The 14,592-nt window shown below is 39.5% G+C and overlaps 2 protein-coding genes across 3 annotated transcripts; one reads left to right on the forward strand and one right to left on the reverse strand.

Annotated features, from left to right (window-relative positions):
- Positions 1-421: 421 nt before the first annotated feature.
- On the reverse strand, positions 422-12,634 carry LOC135431895 (probable palmitoyltransferase ZDHHC24). 2 transcript variants are annotated; one of them, XM_064687296.1, is made up of 2 exons: positions 12,561-12,634; positions 422-1,256 (listed from the first exon to the last, which is right to left on the reverse strand). In XM_064687296.1, exon 2 carries the CDS (start codon positions 1,066-1,068, stop codon positions 625-627), a length of 444 nt encoding a protein of 147 aa, XP_064543366.1. In that variant the 5' UTR covers positions 1,069-1,256; positions 12,561-12,634; the 3' UTR covers positions 422-624. The 2 variants fall into 2 exon arrangements, with proteins under 2 accessions (XP_064543366.1, XP_064543365.1); XM_064687295.1 differs by lacking the exon at positions 12,561-12,634 and adding an exon at positions 1,324-1,578.
- Positions 2,850-5,637, forward strand: ppk12 (pickpocket 12). The gene is made up of 7 exons (XM_064687150.1): positions 2,850-3,046; positions 3,103-3,303; positions 3,361-3,651; positions 3,702-3,817; positions 3,879-3,967; positions 4,218-4,803; positions 4,862-5,637. Exons 1-7 carry the CDS (start codon positions 2,907-2,909, stop codon positions 5,167-5,169), a joined length of 1,731 nt encoding a protein of 576 aa, XP_064543220.1. The 5' UTR covers positions 2,850-2,906; the 3' UTR covers positions 5,170-5,637.
- Positions 12,635-14,592: the final 1,958 nt, after the last annotated feature.

Genomic DNA, 14,592 nt, shown 5'->3' on the forward strand with positions numbered 1-14,592 from the left:
CGAGATTCCATCCAGGATTTGCTCTCAGGTGTCAGTAATGGAAAATGAAAGGGTGTATATCAATTGAAAGCTAAAAAATGTGAAAGTATTTATATCGTGAAGGTATTATCCATTCTTTCAAACAAATGCATTTCCGCCCAGGTGAGAGAAACCATTTTAAAACTTTATATGGCAACATCTAATTCCAAATTTTTTTAAATTCTTATCATTTTTAGATATAGGTTGATCAAACTTGCTTTAATCATATTTGATTTTTAATAGCTTTAAAATAAAGTAAATAGGTCTACAAATTAGTCCTTTTACTTTTTATGTAGTCCTTATAATACTCTCTTCACAAGGCGCAATAGGAGTATATTAGTTTTGTCCGAGAGTCAGCTAAAATGACTTAATATTTGGAATATACAGAGCTAGAGTCCTCAAATACTTATGACCTCTGCTAAAGATGTATATATTCTCACATCACAGTTTGAAAGTGACTGCGCTGTGGTTACAGTCTCAGCGTCAGCAGCAGAACAATAAGAAAGAGTATTGCGCAGTCGTTTGCAACGTTCTGACTTGTTTTCTATACATAAATAATCTTTAAGTGGCATTTACTTCAATATTAACCCCCACAACGTGCTTCACTTAATTTGACTTCTTGGTTGCCTTCGACTTCTCAGCAGAGTTGGTCGTCCAGGTGTAGCCATCATCGGGTAGCTGGCTTTTTACCAAAGGTGACAGCCAGGCAACATGCATGCGTTGGCCAAAAACACTTCTCAGATTTGAATAGAGTCCATTGTTATATGTGTGCTGCTTGCCGCTCTCTGCACAGACCTCACCGCGCAGCACAATGGGCACATGGTATGCCAATATCACACTTGCATACAAAAGCGCCAAGATGTTCAGGCTATAGAACAACAGCTGCACATTCGTCCAGAAGCTGCCGATCACGAGCATGAACATGGGACACACTAGCTTAATGACAGTCAGCCAGTTGCAGTAAATTGACCCATTGAGCAGCCACATATAGACCGAATTGTAGGCCAGGGCGTACATCGAGCCCACCAGAAGGTACAGCGTGAAGCACATGAAATACCGATTATTCTGATGGCCAATGCAACAGCCCGTAAAGAGACAGTGGTGATCGCGTTTCAGTATGCAAACACCGCACACCTTACAATGCCACGATCTGGGAGGTGCTAATCGATCGCAGGTCGTGCAATGTCGCCAGCCCAGACGCACTGCCTCGCTAGCTGGCGGCGCCTTGACATGCTCAACTGAAAACGAAGGTAATTCTAAATAAGTTAAATGGAAATCTCTGAATTTAGTTCTAGCTCTACTCACGGTCAACGCTGGTGTCAATCATCATGCAGGCCAACATGTTGCCCTTGATGTTGAACAACAGAAACATGGCCATAAGGAAAGTGAAGGTGTGCAAAAAGCCGCCAGGTTCGTGTATAGCTGGCAGCACAACAATTATTTCAAATATGAATACAATGGGCAGAAATACACCAATGACCAGATAGCACAGAATATCGACCAGCCGCCGTGGGAGCGGATTTCGTCGTACCCTCATTGCGATCAAACCGAAATGGAACTGATTAACTGGCCCCAACAACTTTTTAGCCGGCCTCTCACAACCGGTTCGTGATCACGTGCAGAAGCTTTTAGCTGAGCAGCAAAGCTTTGTTATCAATGAATAAAAATGCTTGCCACAGAGTTAAAGATATAATTAAACATAATTTTGCATATATATATTTGTGCTTATAAATAGATGCTAGATAGAAATAGATTTGAGTCCACGCACATAAAACTAATTAGTTAAATTGATCGACTTGTGATCTACCGATAATTAATCTGTGTCGTGCAATGCCGGGTAAACTTGGCTAATCTTTCATATTTGTGCTTTTTAGATATGCATAAGCTTTAATTTCTTGCAACAATAAGTGATAAGAACGCAAGAAAAATATTGATTACATTTTCTTTATCTTATCAGACTACATATGGATAAGGCATACGTTAGCCAAGAAGTACATATATCTTTTGATATGACTGTCAGAATCTCATATATATTTGTATATTGAATTATTAATAAAATAATAAATGCAAATCGATCAATAAATACATTTTCTGAAAATTATGAAGAACGTCTTTAATAGTTAACAAATAAGAAGTAACGCATGTCGGTTAAAAGCTTGAGAAATATATATAGATATATAGGGGTATATGGGTCTTCGATCTCTACGCTGATCTCCAATTGATCAGTTATAATCAGGGTGAACACTCTTTGGGGAGTTTTTCCTTAAAATATTCTATTTCGTGGAGACTTCATGCTTAGTGTATGCCAGCGCTAAGCTCCGCAATTTACAATGTATCTTTAATAAAACCTAGTTCTTTCTTCTTCTCTTTGTTTGATTAATATTTCCAAGAATCGGTGAGCAATTTTTTCTATAACATGACAGCGAGGGTATATTTAGAGGCCACGCTTTGTCAAATGGGCAAAGTTTAACTAAGCCAAGTTCTCAGTAATTCATATATGCTTCCCATCAAGAGTGTATGTCCCAGCATATCTGTTTTTGCCAACTATCGGCCAGAAAGCTTGGCTATAGCATGACAGGTAGGTTATATTTAGAGATCACGCTTTGACAAAAGGACAAAGCCAAGTTCTCAGTAATTAGCACACGCTTGATTCGAAGAGTGTATGTCCTGCATAACTGATTAGTGTCTTTAGAGAGCGAAGCGAAAACCACAAAACTAATCAGTTGAATTGCTTTCAATCAATAAGCTCTAATTATTATGCAACCAGCTCCATTTACTTGGAAGCAAGTAATTACCAAGCCTAATCGCCCTGTGGGATTTTCAATGTCTTTGAGCATACTTGAGTATAAGTAGCTCGGAATTGTGGCCAAATAGACGCAATCGACGCAATGGCGGCCAAACAGAAGAGTCAAAAGAGTTTGGCATTCTTCTTAAATAGTTTCAAGAAAAGTCTGAATGTGTTTCTAAGGGAAACTGGACTGCACGGACTGAAATTTGTGGGCGATTCAGCGCTCAGCATTTGGGAAAGGTAAAAGTTAACGCTAAATAATACACCAGATGCGACTTAGTCTAGAAGAGTTGCAGATCCTTCTTCTTGATTGCCTTCTTGGCCGCATTCGTGATGACCTGCCAGCTGATATCGAACATTTATGCCAAGTGGAATAGTACGCCAGTTATCATAGGCATCAGCCCGCATGCCACATCGATTCTGAAGGTGCCCTTCCCGGCCATAACTATATGCAACATGAATCAGGTTCAGCGCAGCAAAGTGCTGCATTACAAGAAGTGAGTGCTTCCGGTATTTGTATGTGATTACAGCCCGTTGATTTCTGCTTAAACTAGGGGTTCGAGTGAGTTTGATGTTCTGAAACTGCTCTGCAGTCCCGAGTCGACCGAGACTGAGGAATCTGTGGATGCTGATCCCACGATGTGGTCCACTTTATTTGGCAACAACAGCTTAAGAATATCCGACTTTGTCACCAATCATTCCCAGCCTTGCGCACAAATGCTGCGGTATTGCAGATTCAGTGCCGTGGAGTACGATTGCGCCCAATTATTCCGACATATTATCACTGATGAGGGCTTATGTTGTGTATTCAATTTTCTGCCTTCAGAGTTTTTATATAAGCCCTAGTAAGTGGCCTGACTGAGTCAAGTTGAATCAATATAATCATTTATCTCAGTTCGAATAGCGGCAAAAACTTAACAGGAAGACTTGGACACGTGCCCGTCGCCTGGGACCCAGAAACCGGGTATCCCGCGAACTTGCCAAAACTATATTATCCAACAACGGCTGTTGGTAAATTCTTTGAGTTCTAGCATAATTATCCCCGTATAATAGCTGCCATAACTTTATATAGGTACCGGCATAACAATGGGCTTTACGGCAGTTCTGGATGCACAATTGAGCGAATATTATTGCTCCTCTACGAACGGAATTGGTTTCAAGGTCTGTATATAAATCTAAAAGCTCATTAATGGAAGATTTGTTAAGAAACAAGTTCAATAAGGGAAGGGATTTCATAATTCCCTTCGCATGCATATCGTACACAAATGAATAATATAATAGTATGCTTATAATTCTCAAAGAGTTTGAGCAATATGTTTGTCAAGTTTAACTAAAAAACATCAATATACCTATATTAGGATACACTACAGCTGTATAGGCATAATTATAAGGAATTCAAAACAATTTTCAGATCCTATTTCACAATCCCATAACGATGCCCAATGTTAAGGAGGAGGGCCTTGTTGTGGGCGTTGGTTACGAGACGAACTTTCGCCTCGAGGTTAGCAGCTCAGAGGCGATGCCGAGCATTCGCTCCATATCACGCGACGATCGACAGTGTGTTTTTAAGAACGAGAAGGAGCTGCTCTACCACAAGATCTACACACACAAATATTGCGAAAACGAATGCATTGCCAAGTTTCTGTACAAGACCTGCAACTGCATACCGTACGCCTATCCGCATATTTACAGAAATGCGAGCGTCTGCAGCGTGCGAGATGCGATCTGCATCCGTCGCGCCCAGCGTCCGGAGAATAGGCCGGAGTCGTCGAAATGCCGGAAGGAATGCCTGCCCAGCTGCTTTGATCTATCGTACGCGGCCGATGCGTTATACTTTCCCCTGGCCAAACGCGACTTTCGGATTGCTAACAAACAGTTGGCCAATATGAACAAATCCTATGTGCTGGAGAACATTGCCGTCATGAATTTGTACTACCGGGAATCTGCCTATTACGGCAGTATGAGGAACGTCTATATCGGCTTTACGGAGTTCTTGTGTAAGCACTTGGCTAAGCAAAAATCTATGCACAATAACATTTCGCTTTTTCTATGCAGCTAATATTGGCGGTGTTATGGGATTGTTTATGGGTTTCAGCGTGATCTCAATAGCCGAAGTGCTCTACTTTCTAGTCTTGAAACCAATTTCAGAGCTCATAGCATGGAAGCGCAGTAAAAAACTGGACGGTATTAAACCTAATCCATTGGAGGTGCAGGACACGTATGAATTCAACCAAAACAAAAATATATGGCATACCAAAGAACTGTATCCTAAGGGATTCGCAGCGAAGAGCTTTAGGCTGAGCAGGAAAAATACAAAAATTCTTCGCATCAAAGACAGGCTCGATAATAGGGCTTTTCTTTAAAATCATTTTTAAGGAATTCGTAAATGTTTCACCGATTTAGTTAAATTCACCGCTACGAGCGGAAAATGCGTGAAAAACTGTAGTATGAAAAATTTTTGTTTTTTTAGGATGAAACTAATCCCTTTTCAGACAGATGGTCGGACAGACAGAGGCAGCTGGCCAAGAATATATGTATAGGCTGTAAGAATTTGGACAAGTGCAATAGATTCTGTTGATTCACAAAGGGTGAGGGGTATATAGGGAAGCTCACATGTCGGTCAAGAGTTGCTAAGTCATCGGCATATATGAATTCCAACAATGGTATTTTAATATTAGTTTGGACTACAACGAAATAGGACAACTGCCCATTAAATTGAAATATCATACAAAGGGCCTCAAGTGCCCAAAAAAAGGATCTAAATATTATATTAGACAATTACCTATAATAGCAGAGACTTAGTTAAGTATGCAAACTTTAATTACCTTGAGTGTGATGGAATAATTATACGTATAACTAAACTTAAGCTGTGTCTATCTATCTTAAATTTTGTATATGTGAATACTTTGCGAGTATAAAGACTTTCACATGCGAGTACTCGTACTTTAAGCATGCACAATAATGGAGGCTTGGGCTCGGACTTGGGCTTAATTTGTGCTTCATGTTATTGCCTGGAACTAAGCAAAACTAGTACAAATGAGGCGTATGTGTGTGTGTGTTAGCAGATGTTCCAAATGCTGACTACTTGTAATATGTCGAGAGTACTGATTGTAATTAAGAGTTCAGTTATTAAAAAAGGGCAACAAAAAAGGCCAAAAGGCCTTGGTTACCGAGTGCCCGCACAGAACATAGCTGCTCGTATTATATTTTATGGCAATATAAGCGCATTTTGCGAAATTGCTTTGCTGTAACTAAGAATATTTTCGTTATACAGTGTCTGCCAACTGTGTGTAACTGCGCAGCTCTTTAAGTCATCCTTGGAGTTGTAAGGCAGTCGGAGCACAAGCATTTCTGTGGCTCACCATTGTGGCACCAGTTTTGGGACTGTGTCGGAACAGGGACACTTTTATATCTTTTGCAAAGGGTCTTGCTTCTCCTAGACATGGCAGACTTGTTCTTCAACGTTAATTGCTGACCTACACACAAAGCGACTAATTTAGTTCGTATATAATATACTTCTTTTGAGGGCTGTTCTATAGGTACTAGGATTTATAATATGAGAAATAATATGGCCAAAATTAAGGTAAACCAGCCTGGCCTAACCTAACCGACTCAAACCCAAAATTCTAATATATATTTTACTTTCGACCTAAACAAGCTTTGATGAAATATAAAAAACTTTGGACTGAGTCTCAGCTAAAGAACATAAACAACTTGGGCTTGAGAGAAAATTTAGCGCGTAATTTGTATATGAAAATATGAATATATGGAATCAATAAAATTATAAAAAAAATATGACAAACCAAGATACAAAGACAAAATATAGAAAATCTGGGTTCAAAGATGTTTCGCTTTGTCAGAAGTGAAATAAGTAGATGTGCTGTGAGGTATATAAATAAATTAGACAATTAAGCCAATTAAAGAAACTTTCGAATCTAATTTTGTTTGACTTTTGAAAACATGCACATCAAAATCAATGAAATGTGATGTATAAAATAAATAAAATAATTTTTAATGTATTTTTTAATATGCGCTGGAATCGATTAGTATCTGATGTCTATCAAGCGAAAGACTAGGACAAGGTTATAGTTACAACTTCTGGTATTGTATTTTATATATTCTTATGCATTAGAATGCAGATCCATTTAAAAAGTTTTTAAAACCAACCTCGTAACAGCTTGATTTGTGTCTTTGTGAAATGCAGAAGCTGCGCTGGCAACTCAGCCTGGGCAAGTGCTAAGCGTGGCCCAGCCCACTTTCATAATTCGGGCGAGCAGATGCCTGCGGTGCAGCTAGAGCAGTGCGTGCTGATAAGTGGGCGTGTAAGCGGATGGGTAGGTGAGGAGGCGTGGCCGTTGGTTGGGCAAAAAAGGAATGAAATGCATTCTTGCATTTCAAGACAATTTGCGAAATTGCAGCGCTTGATGCTTTCACGTGCATTGCATCTGCTTTTCTTTTTCCTTTTCTTTTGCGCTGCTCGGTGTTTTTATGGGAAGTCAACAATGTGGCCAAGTCGGGCATGAGAACAAGACCAACAAAAAATAGACTAGATTTGAAACAGAAACTGATGTGCCATGACTGGCAAGGGGTTTGTGCTGTGTTATATATAGCTTAAGTAAAAGCAACCCAGCTTTCAGCGATAAGACAACTGGTGCAAATGATTACGACGTGTTCATGGTATTCTATACATCTGCAGCACAGCTCCATAAATGTCAGGAACAAAGCAAGATTCAATTCTTTACGGCGCTGTTACCAAGCCAATGACAGTTCCAGCTGCTCGTCCCAGCAGTCCCAGCCGTGCTTTGGCTCTCAATGAGAAATGATACCATTACATTTGTAGAAAACTGAAAACGGAAACGAACTGCAGGCGATTTACAGCAGCATATTGGATGCAACACGAGCTGGTTAGCCAACGCGTGTATTAAATATGCCATTTTGTATGAATATGTACACAACACAGTTTACAACTATGATAGAGTAGAGGGGAGGAGGGGGAGTTCGAGTAATTAACATCCAATTTTCCAAGTAAAGTTGTCAAGTTGGCAATGAAGTTTTGCCCCTGCAAGCAGAGTCAACACAGCAGGAATAAGGACTAGGTCGGATTTGATTAAGTTGTAAATAATTTATGCTGGTTTGTTATGCTGCATATCCTACGTCCTGCGGTATGTGTACCGAATGGGGGCATCTTGACAGCCCTTAGCATTGTCAACTTTATGACATTCTACCTGTACTAGGGCTCCTTTATGGCTTCGTTATGCACAGGGCCCCAAAGTTGTTGTGCAGCAGCTGGGAGAATGTCTTTCGTTAATGCACAACAACAGAATTTGGCACGTGTCTGCCCAGAACGGAATAAGGCTGAATAATGGCAGTTGGGCTTGGGTTGGGGATGGTGTTTTTGGTTCAAATTCTACTTGGGTGCTGCTGCTGCTGCTGCATATGGCCATAAGTTGCATACGGAAAAGCAATTAAAACTTCTAGTCAGCTTCGGAAATGTACGTTCATATTTTATGACGTGTTTTCCTCAATAATTATGGTGCGAACGCCCAGACTGTGCACACACACAGATACACAGCCACACACACAAACACATGTCGCAACACTTTGCGGCAGTCAACTCAATAAATTTAAAATGCAGCCCACAGGCAAAAATTAGGCTAGGCCTACAAATACATGCACGTGAGAAAGTATATAGTACACAGTATTTTTATAGGCATGACTAAACAATGTTTAAAATGTTGTTTTTGGTGAGAAATATATAATTTTAGTGCACATGCTAAGACATGCATGTATTAAAGAGACCATATCTTATGTTTAAGTTTGTATGAAATTAATGCTGATATAAATTTTAGTCTGCCGCCTGTCGACTAACTTAAATTGGATTAAACAAACATAACTTTTTGATGCTTATGTTAACCATAACAAAAGCATTCCATATAAAAAAGTTTTAAATAATTTGTGGAAGAACTAACTAATATTAAGCATACACAGAATCTATTTACGAGTTAATAAAAACAAGGAAATTATATAGAAGAAACTGGTTCGTATTAAGATAAACGTGAACCTATATTTAAAGTGGTAAGTCAAATAATATTAAAGATCTACAGATGTACCTTTTATATATATCAATAAAAAAATCGTATAAGAGAATAGAAAGTATTTACAGACTGAAAATCTCGTCTTCGTTCAAATTGAGACTATTTCCACAGCGCCATTACCAAAAGAAATTTGAAGCTTCTTTCTGTATTCAGCTATTTTATGATTTTTAAGTGAATAAACTTGTTTTTCACAAAAGATGTTGATCACAGCATTGAATTTAATGGCAACCACTTAGGAGGCAATATTCGCCTGCCAAATGCTCGTATCTAACATTTGGCTAATGGAACCTTGGAGCGAGCGTTTTGCTCTTTGCCCTCCATCACGGCCATAAAATGGCTGACAGTAATAATAGCCACCCCACCGAAAGAAAACGGCATCCCACCTGCACTATTTGCCAGGTGAGCCAAAGCCAAAAAGGGTTCCAAGAATGCGTCGCACAGACGCCCCGCGGCAAATATGCAAATTTGTCGCCGCAACCGCACCGCTCGTCACGTGCGCCCCGCCTAATGCAGTAAAATGCATTTGAAATTGGATAATTTTACATATGCGAACAGCGCCAGGGGCAACGCATCATTTGGCCAGGACTAAAAATGTATTTTGGTTACAACCGGACAGATAATATGCAGGACAGCAATGTTTGCAGTTAGTTTCGCCGCTTGGCTGGGTTTTTGGGGGGGGCGTCGGGATTGCGGATAGTGTGCTGGACAACTGGTAAGCCTGTCAGGCTGAATAATCACGACCATCAATCAGACGGCCACTGGGTGGCCAGCACACCTCATTAGGCTAATCCCACAATTGCGCACGGACGCACCGGCGAACACCCTGATACGGGGCCAGAACAACAGCAGCCGGAATAAAGCCCAAACGCAATTTCCCATGCTCGTCATAATATTTCATTATTACGAGTTGACTCTTCGTTTGCACTCTTATGGATTTAAATATTTCAAATCGGCTCCAGTGTGAACTGTTGGGACGCTGACTGTCTCTCGGACAAGATTGATCGCCATGTCTCTTAATTATCAGGCGAATTATCTCAAGTGCATTGCTCGCATTTGCTCAAACAAAGCAAATATTAGAAGGCACAACAAACTGTTCCCAGTTTTTAGTATTGCGCAGACTCGGAAAATGGTGCAGAAGAGAGCACAGCATCCACAAGCATACTTCGGAACATTGGGGATGGTAAATGCGAGCTATACGACGCGGTAAGGACTCAGTGCTTTGATGCCATCAGAGCGGGACACATGTTACAGCCGCTCGCCAACAGGTTGTAAATGGAAAATGCGAAACTTTTTCGCAATTCCTGCAGTTTAGCTAAGCACTTGGCAAATTTTTTGAAATTCCACAAGACTAATTAAGTCCTGGGTCAATACCCAGACATATACAAGTTGAGGACACCCAATTTAAACAAATAATTTACTGATTTAAATTCTAGACTATACGACATAACTGATTGTTTACATTAGGCAAATATATTTCTTATCAAAATTACATGCCCGCCTATTCATAATAAAGTTAAGGGTTTTCACATATCTGAGGTCCGATTTTTAAAATTTTAATTTAATTAATAATAAAATGTATGCTATTTTTGATTCAATACAATAAACAAACAAAAAAAAAAAAAAAAAAATAAATAATAATAAAACAAATTTCTATGCTCAAAGAACCCTCGACAATTCTAAAGTTATCTTCTCTCTTTTGATTTATGTAAGAAAATAAAACTTTTTTTATATATTAGTACAAATTGAACAATATTCTATGTGGTCTCAACTTTAATGCAACTTTATGTAAAGATATTTATGATCTTAATTTAGTTATTTTTATACAAATAACATAATGTAGCGGTTGCAACTAACCCAGCTCTAACTCTCTGTCTAACAGCCTTATTTATACTGCATTTTATATAAGCATATATAACACACACATACATACCCCAGCTTCACTAGGCTGCGCCGCAGCATCAACTAAAATCCAAATAATATTAGCAGCTCCTTTTATACTGCTACCTCTCATTCTTTCAAATTGATATGCATGATCGGCCTTACATATTTAAACACAAGCTTACATGCACACACCCATACATATACACACCATCTGCAGCGGGCCGCGACGCAACATCAACTAAAATCCAGCTACAGTGGGCAGCTCTATTTATACGGCTGGCCTCTCTCTCATATGCATGATCGCTTCTCATATTTTTATACAACCACACACGCACACATATGCACAACATCTGCACTGGGCCGCGTCGCAGCTTCAACTAAAACTCAGCTCCAATAGGCAGCCCCTTTTATATTGATATCTCTTCTTCTTCCCAGCTTACATGCATGATCTGCTCTTCATATTTTATTACAAACACACACGCACTCACACACACACCAACTTCACTATGCCGCCTCATAGCTTCAACTAAAACTCAGCTGCAGTCGGCTGCCCTTTTTATACAGCTATCTCTTCTTCTTCCGAGCTCGCATACATGATCTGCTTCTCATATTTTTACACAAGCACACACGCACAATTACGCTCGAACCAACTGCAGCTGACTGCGTTGCGGCTTCAACTAAAACTCAGCTCCAGTAGGCATCCCTTTTTATACTGCTGTCTCTTCTTCTTCCCAGCTTACATGCATGATCTGCCTTTCATATCTTTCTACAAACACACACACACACTATCTGCACCGGGCTGCGTCGCAGCTTTAACTAAAACTCAGCTTCAATAGGCAGCTCTTTTTATACTGCTGTCTCTTCTTCTTCCGAAATTAAATGTTTGATCTGTTTTACATGTTTTTACCCCAACACGCAAGCATAATTACGCTTGTACTAACTGCAGCTGGCCGCGTCGCAGCTTCAAATTAAACTCAACTCCAATTGGCATCCTCATTTATTCTTCTAGCTCTTCTTCTTTCAGCTTTAAATTATATTTTTATACTAACACCCACGCATATACACAATATCACACCATCTTTAGGGCTGCAACTGCCGACCAACTTTAATGGGCAGCTCTATTTATACGACTGGCTCTTTGTTATTTAAGGCCAAATATCACTTGTCCATAGTTTAGTGAGCTATCAAATATGAGAACATGTGATAAATTCAAGGCAAAAATAGCCAACTAAAAGCATTGCCATTGATTTGGTTGGAATGCTTGTCTTAATTTGCAATTCTAGCTTAAAGTTGCCAATGTGAGAGTTAATTAAATGGAACGCAAAATTAACTGAAATTAAATCACTCGTATTTTCGGTTTTTGTGGCTTGATTTCTAAAAAGGCCAAAAAACAAAAGTCTGTCTGCCATCTGACTGTTCCATCGCAGTCACAATCACAGATTTGTTCTAATCTCTTTGCTTTATCCTGCGTAATAATAACTACTACTTTAGCTTGGCTCTGTCTCAGTTGCTTCGGCTTCCTTTTCCATTTTCTATACCCTTTAGGCAGATTGAGTAGGGGGCTTAACAGGCAAAGGCTTACGTCTTAAATATAATAACTTGGTTTGTTATATTAATGAATTATATTGATAATGTGGTTAGTTCAGATAATGGCTTAGACCTAGGAATAGCGTATCCCTTAAGCTTAGACTTGACAACTAAATAATTGCTGTTTTACTTTTATATACCCTGTATCCTTTATGAATTGTCTAAAATGAGTATGATAGAGTTTAACTCACGTGTGGATCAGGCAAAAGAGGTATATTCCGAATGAATTTCCCAAAACGTGGGGCGAAAGGAATCCGAATCGTGTTTGTATTTGATACAGAGTGATTGCTAGTCGCGCATTCTCAGCTGAAGCAAAAGTACTTGATTTTTTTTAGCTTTGTGTGACAGCTCATGTCTTGTTTATCTAAATCATCCAACTGTGTAAATGCCAGGCCTCGTTTCCTCTCCACTTCTCCTTCATCATTCCTGTCCTGCGCTGCTCTTGGCTGCTCGTCCCATGCCCCTCGAGTAGTGAGTACTTGTCGGCACATGGCAATGAGTGAATGGGCTGCCTACCGAGCCTAAGCTGGAATCTAGGTGCCTGGTGACTGGGTCTGGGCTTGGTATCAGAGCGATGCCTGCCATGGCAGCCGTGAAACTATGCAGAAATCTGTCAAACGACAGTTTGGCAACAATGGCATGTTGAAGTGCTTCTCCTGGTTGGGTAATTACGAGCATGGCATCGCTGCACAATATCTGGCGGATGAGCATTGGCTTGTTTGTGCGACATTTGACCTATCTTTATATGCATGGGCATGTGCAATCGAAAATGGATCCAACAGTTGCAGCGTATCGTTTCCAACACCAAATGCCTTAATTCCACACTAGAAATGGTTCTGAAAACAAGTATGCATAGTTAGATGCGAGCTGTCATAGATTAAATGTTGTTTCAGTTGTTTAGTAAGAAGTTCTTAAATGTTAATTGAACTATTCCTCATTTCTAAGACATAAGCAAGAAAGGATTGATTGAAAGGAAATGAGTTTAGAAATATTTCGCTTACAAGACAGCAGCATATTCCAATTTAGCTAAGCTTTTGTCGACTTCGACATAGCGAGGGTCAACCGAAGTAGTAAATGCATAAAAATAGAAAAATTAAAATCTAAAAGTCTAATCAGAATACAACAATTTCTAATAGGGTTTCCGACACGATGGCGGCATTTCATTTGCCCCTTCGGCCAGCTATGCCCTTTTCAAAGCTAATTATGTTAGGGATAAACAAACATGAAACTTCTCGGCTGATCAAGCCGTTATAGGAATATAGCAAATTAAGTGTTTAAATTCAAAATCTCTATAAGTTATTGAAATATATGTTTTATCCATTAGCTGCACAACTTTGTGCATTTGCGGCAGTTCCGCCCCTGGGCTGATGTATTGATGTCTCTCGGATATTGTTTCAACTTGAGACATTGCATACATATTGATGGCATTTTTTTTTTCAACTGCCTGCAGCTACTAATGGAAGAGATATAAAAATAAAAAAAAATATATGAGAAACTTTCTAAGCGACGTCACGTGCTTCATGTTAAGGCAATATGGAAACTTTTTCGCGCAATTTTCGTATATTACTGGGAAGCAGCCCGCGGCAGTGTGTCGACAGCTGGTCATGTAAACATGTGTACTGAGCAGCTATGAATGCGATTATTATTATTGATGTGTTGCTATAGCTGTAAAATGACTTATAAACCCATAGATACGAGCATTAAGTTTATACACTTAACAGCGATTAGGGAAGGCGAAAAACAAATGCGTTTAACAGAGTTCCAATCGCAAGACAAGTAGCATTATAGTGTACCCATACTTTAGGACTTGAGAATTAAAGAGCATTTATAGTGCCTTTCCATTTACGTAGCGTTTGCCTCTTAATATTACCCCAGTGTGTTTTTGTGCCGCACGAAAAAAGTCAAATCAAATATTGGCCAAAAGTGCGTATTTTGTGCTGGAGCCTGATTTCTGCTACGGGATTATAGAGCTCAGTTGGGGCTGCGGCTCTTATGGCTCGCTTCTGACTGAGTCTCATAAAATAGGGCTTTAGAGCGCATATAAGTTTGATTTGTTAGACGATTATGATTTGCTTTTACATATTTCACTTAACACTTCCACTGAAAATTCATCTGGAAGCGGTCCTATTTTATGGTGCGCAAAGTCATTGCCGTGTTAAAACGATTGGCATTTTTGGCACAGTGAGCTGTGTTTCTCTTAAATTATTAAATTTTTATATAAAT

This window comes from Drosophila montana, unplaced genomic scaffold (assembly GCF_035044405.1).
Source record: "Drosophila montana isolate Dmon_TW-CO22-7 unplaced genomic scaffold, ASM3504440v1 contig_3200_1, whole genome shotgun sequence".
Lineage (NCBI taxonomy): Eukaryota > Metazoa > Arthropoda > Insecta > Diptera > Drosophilidae > Drosophila > Drosophila montana.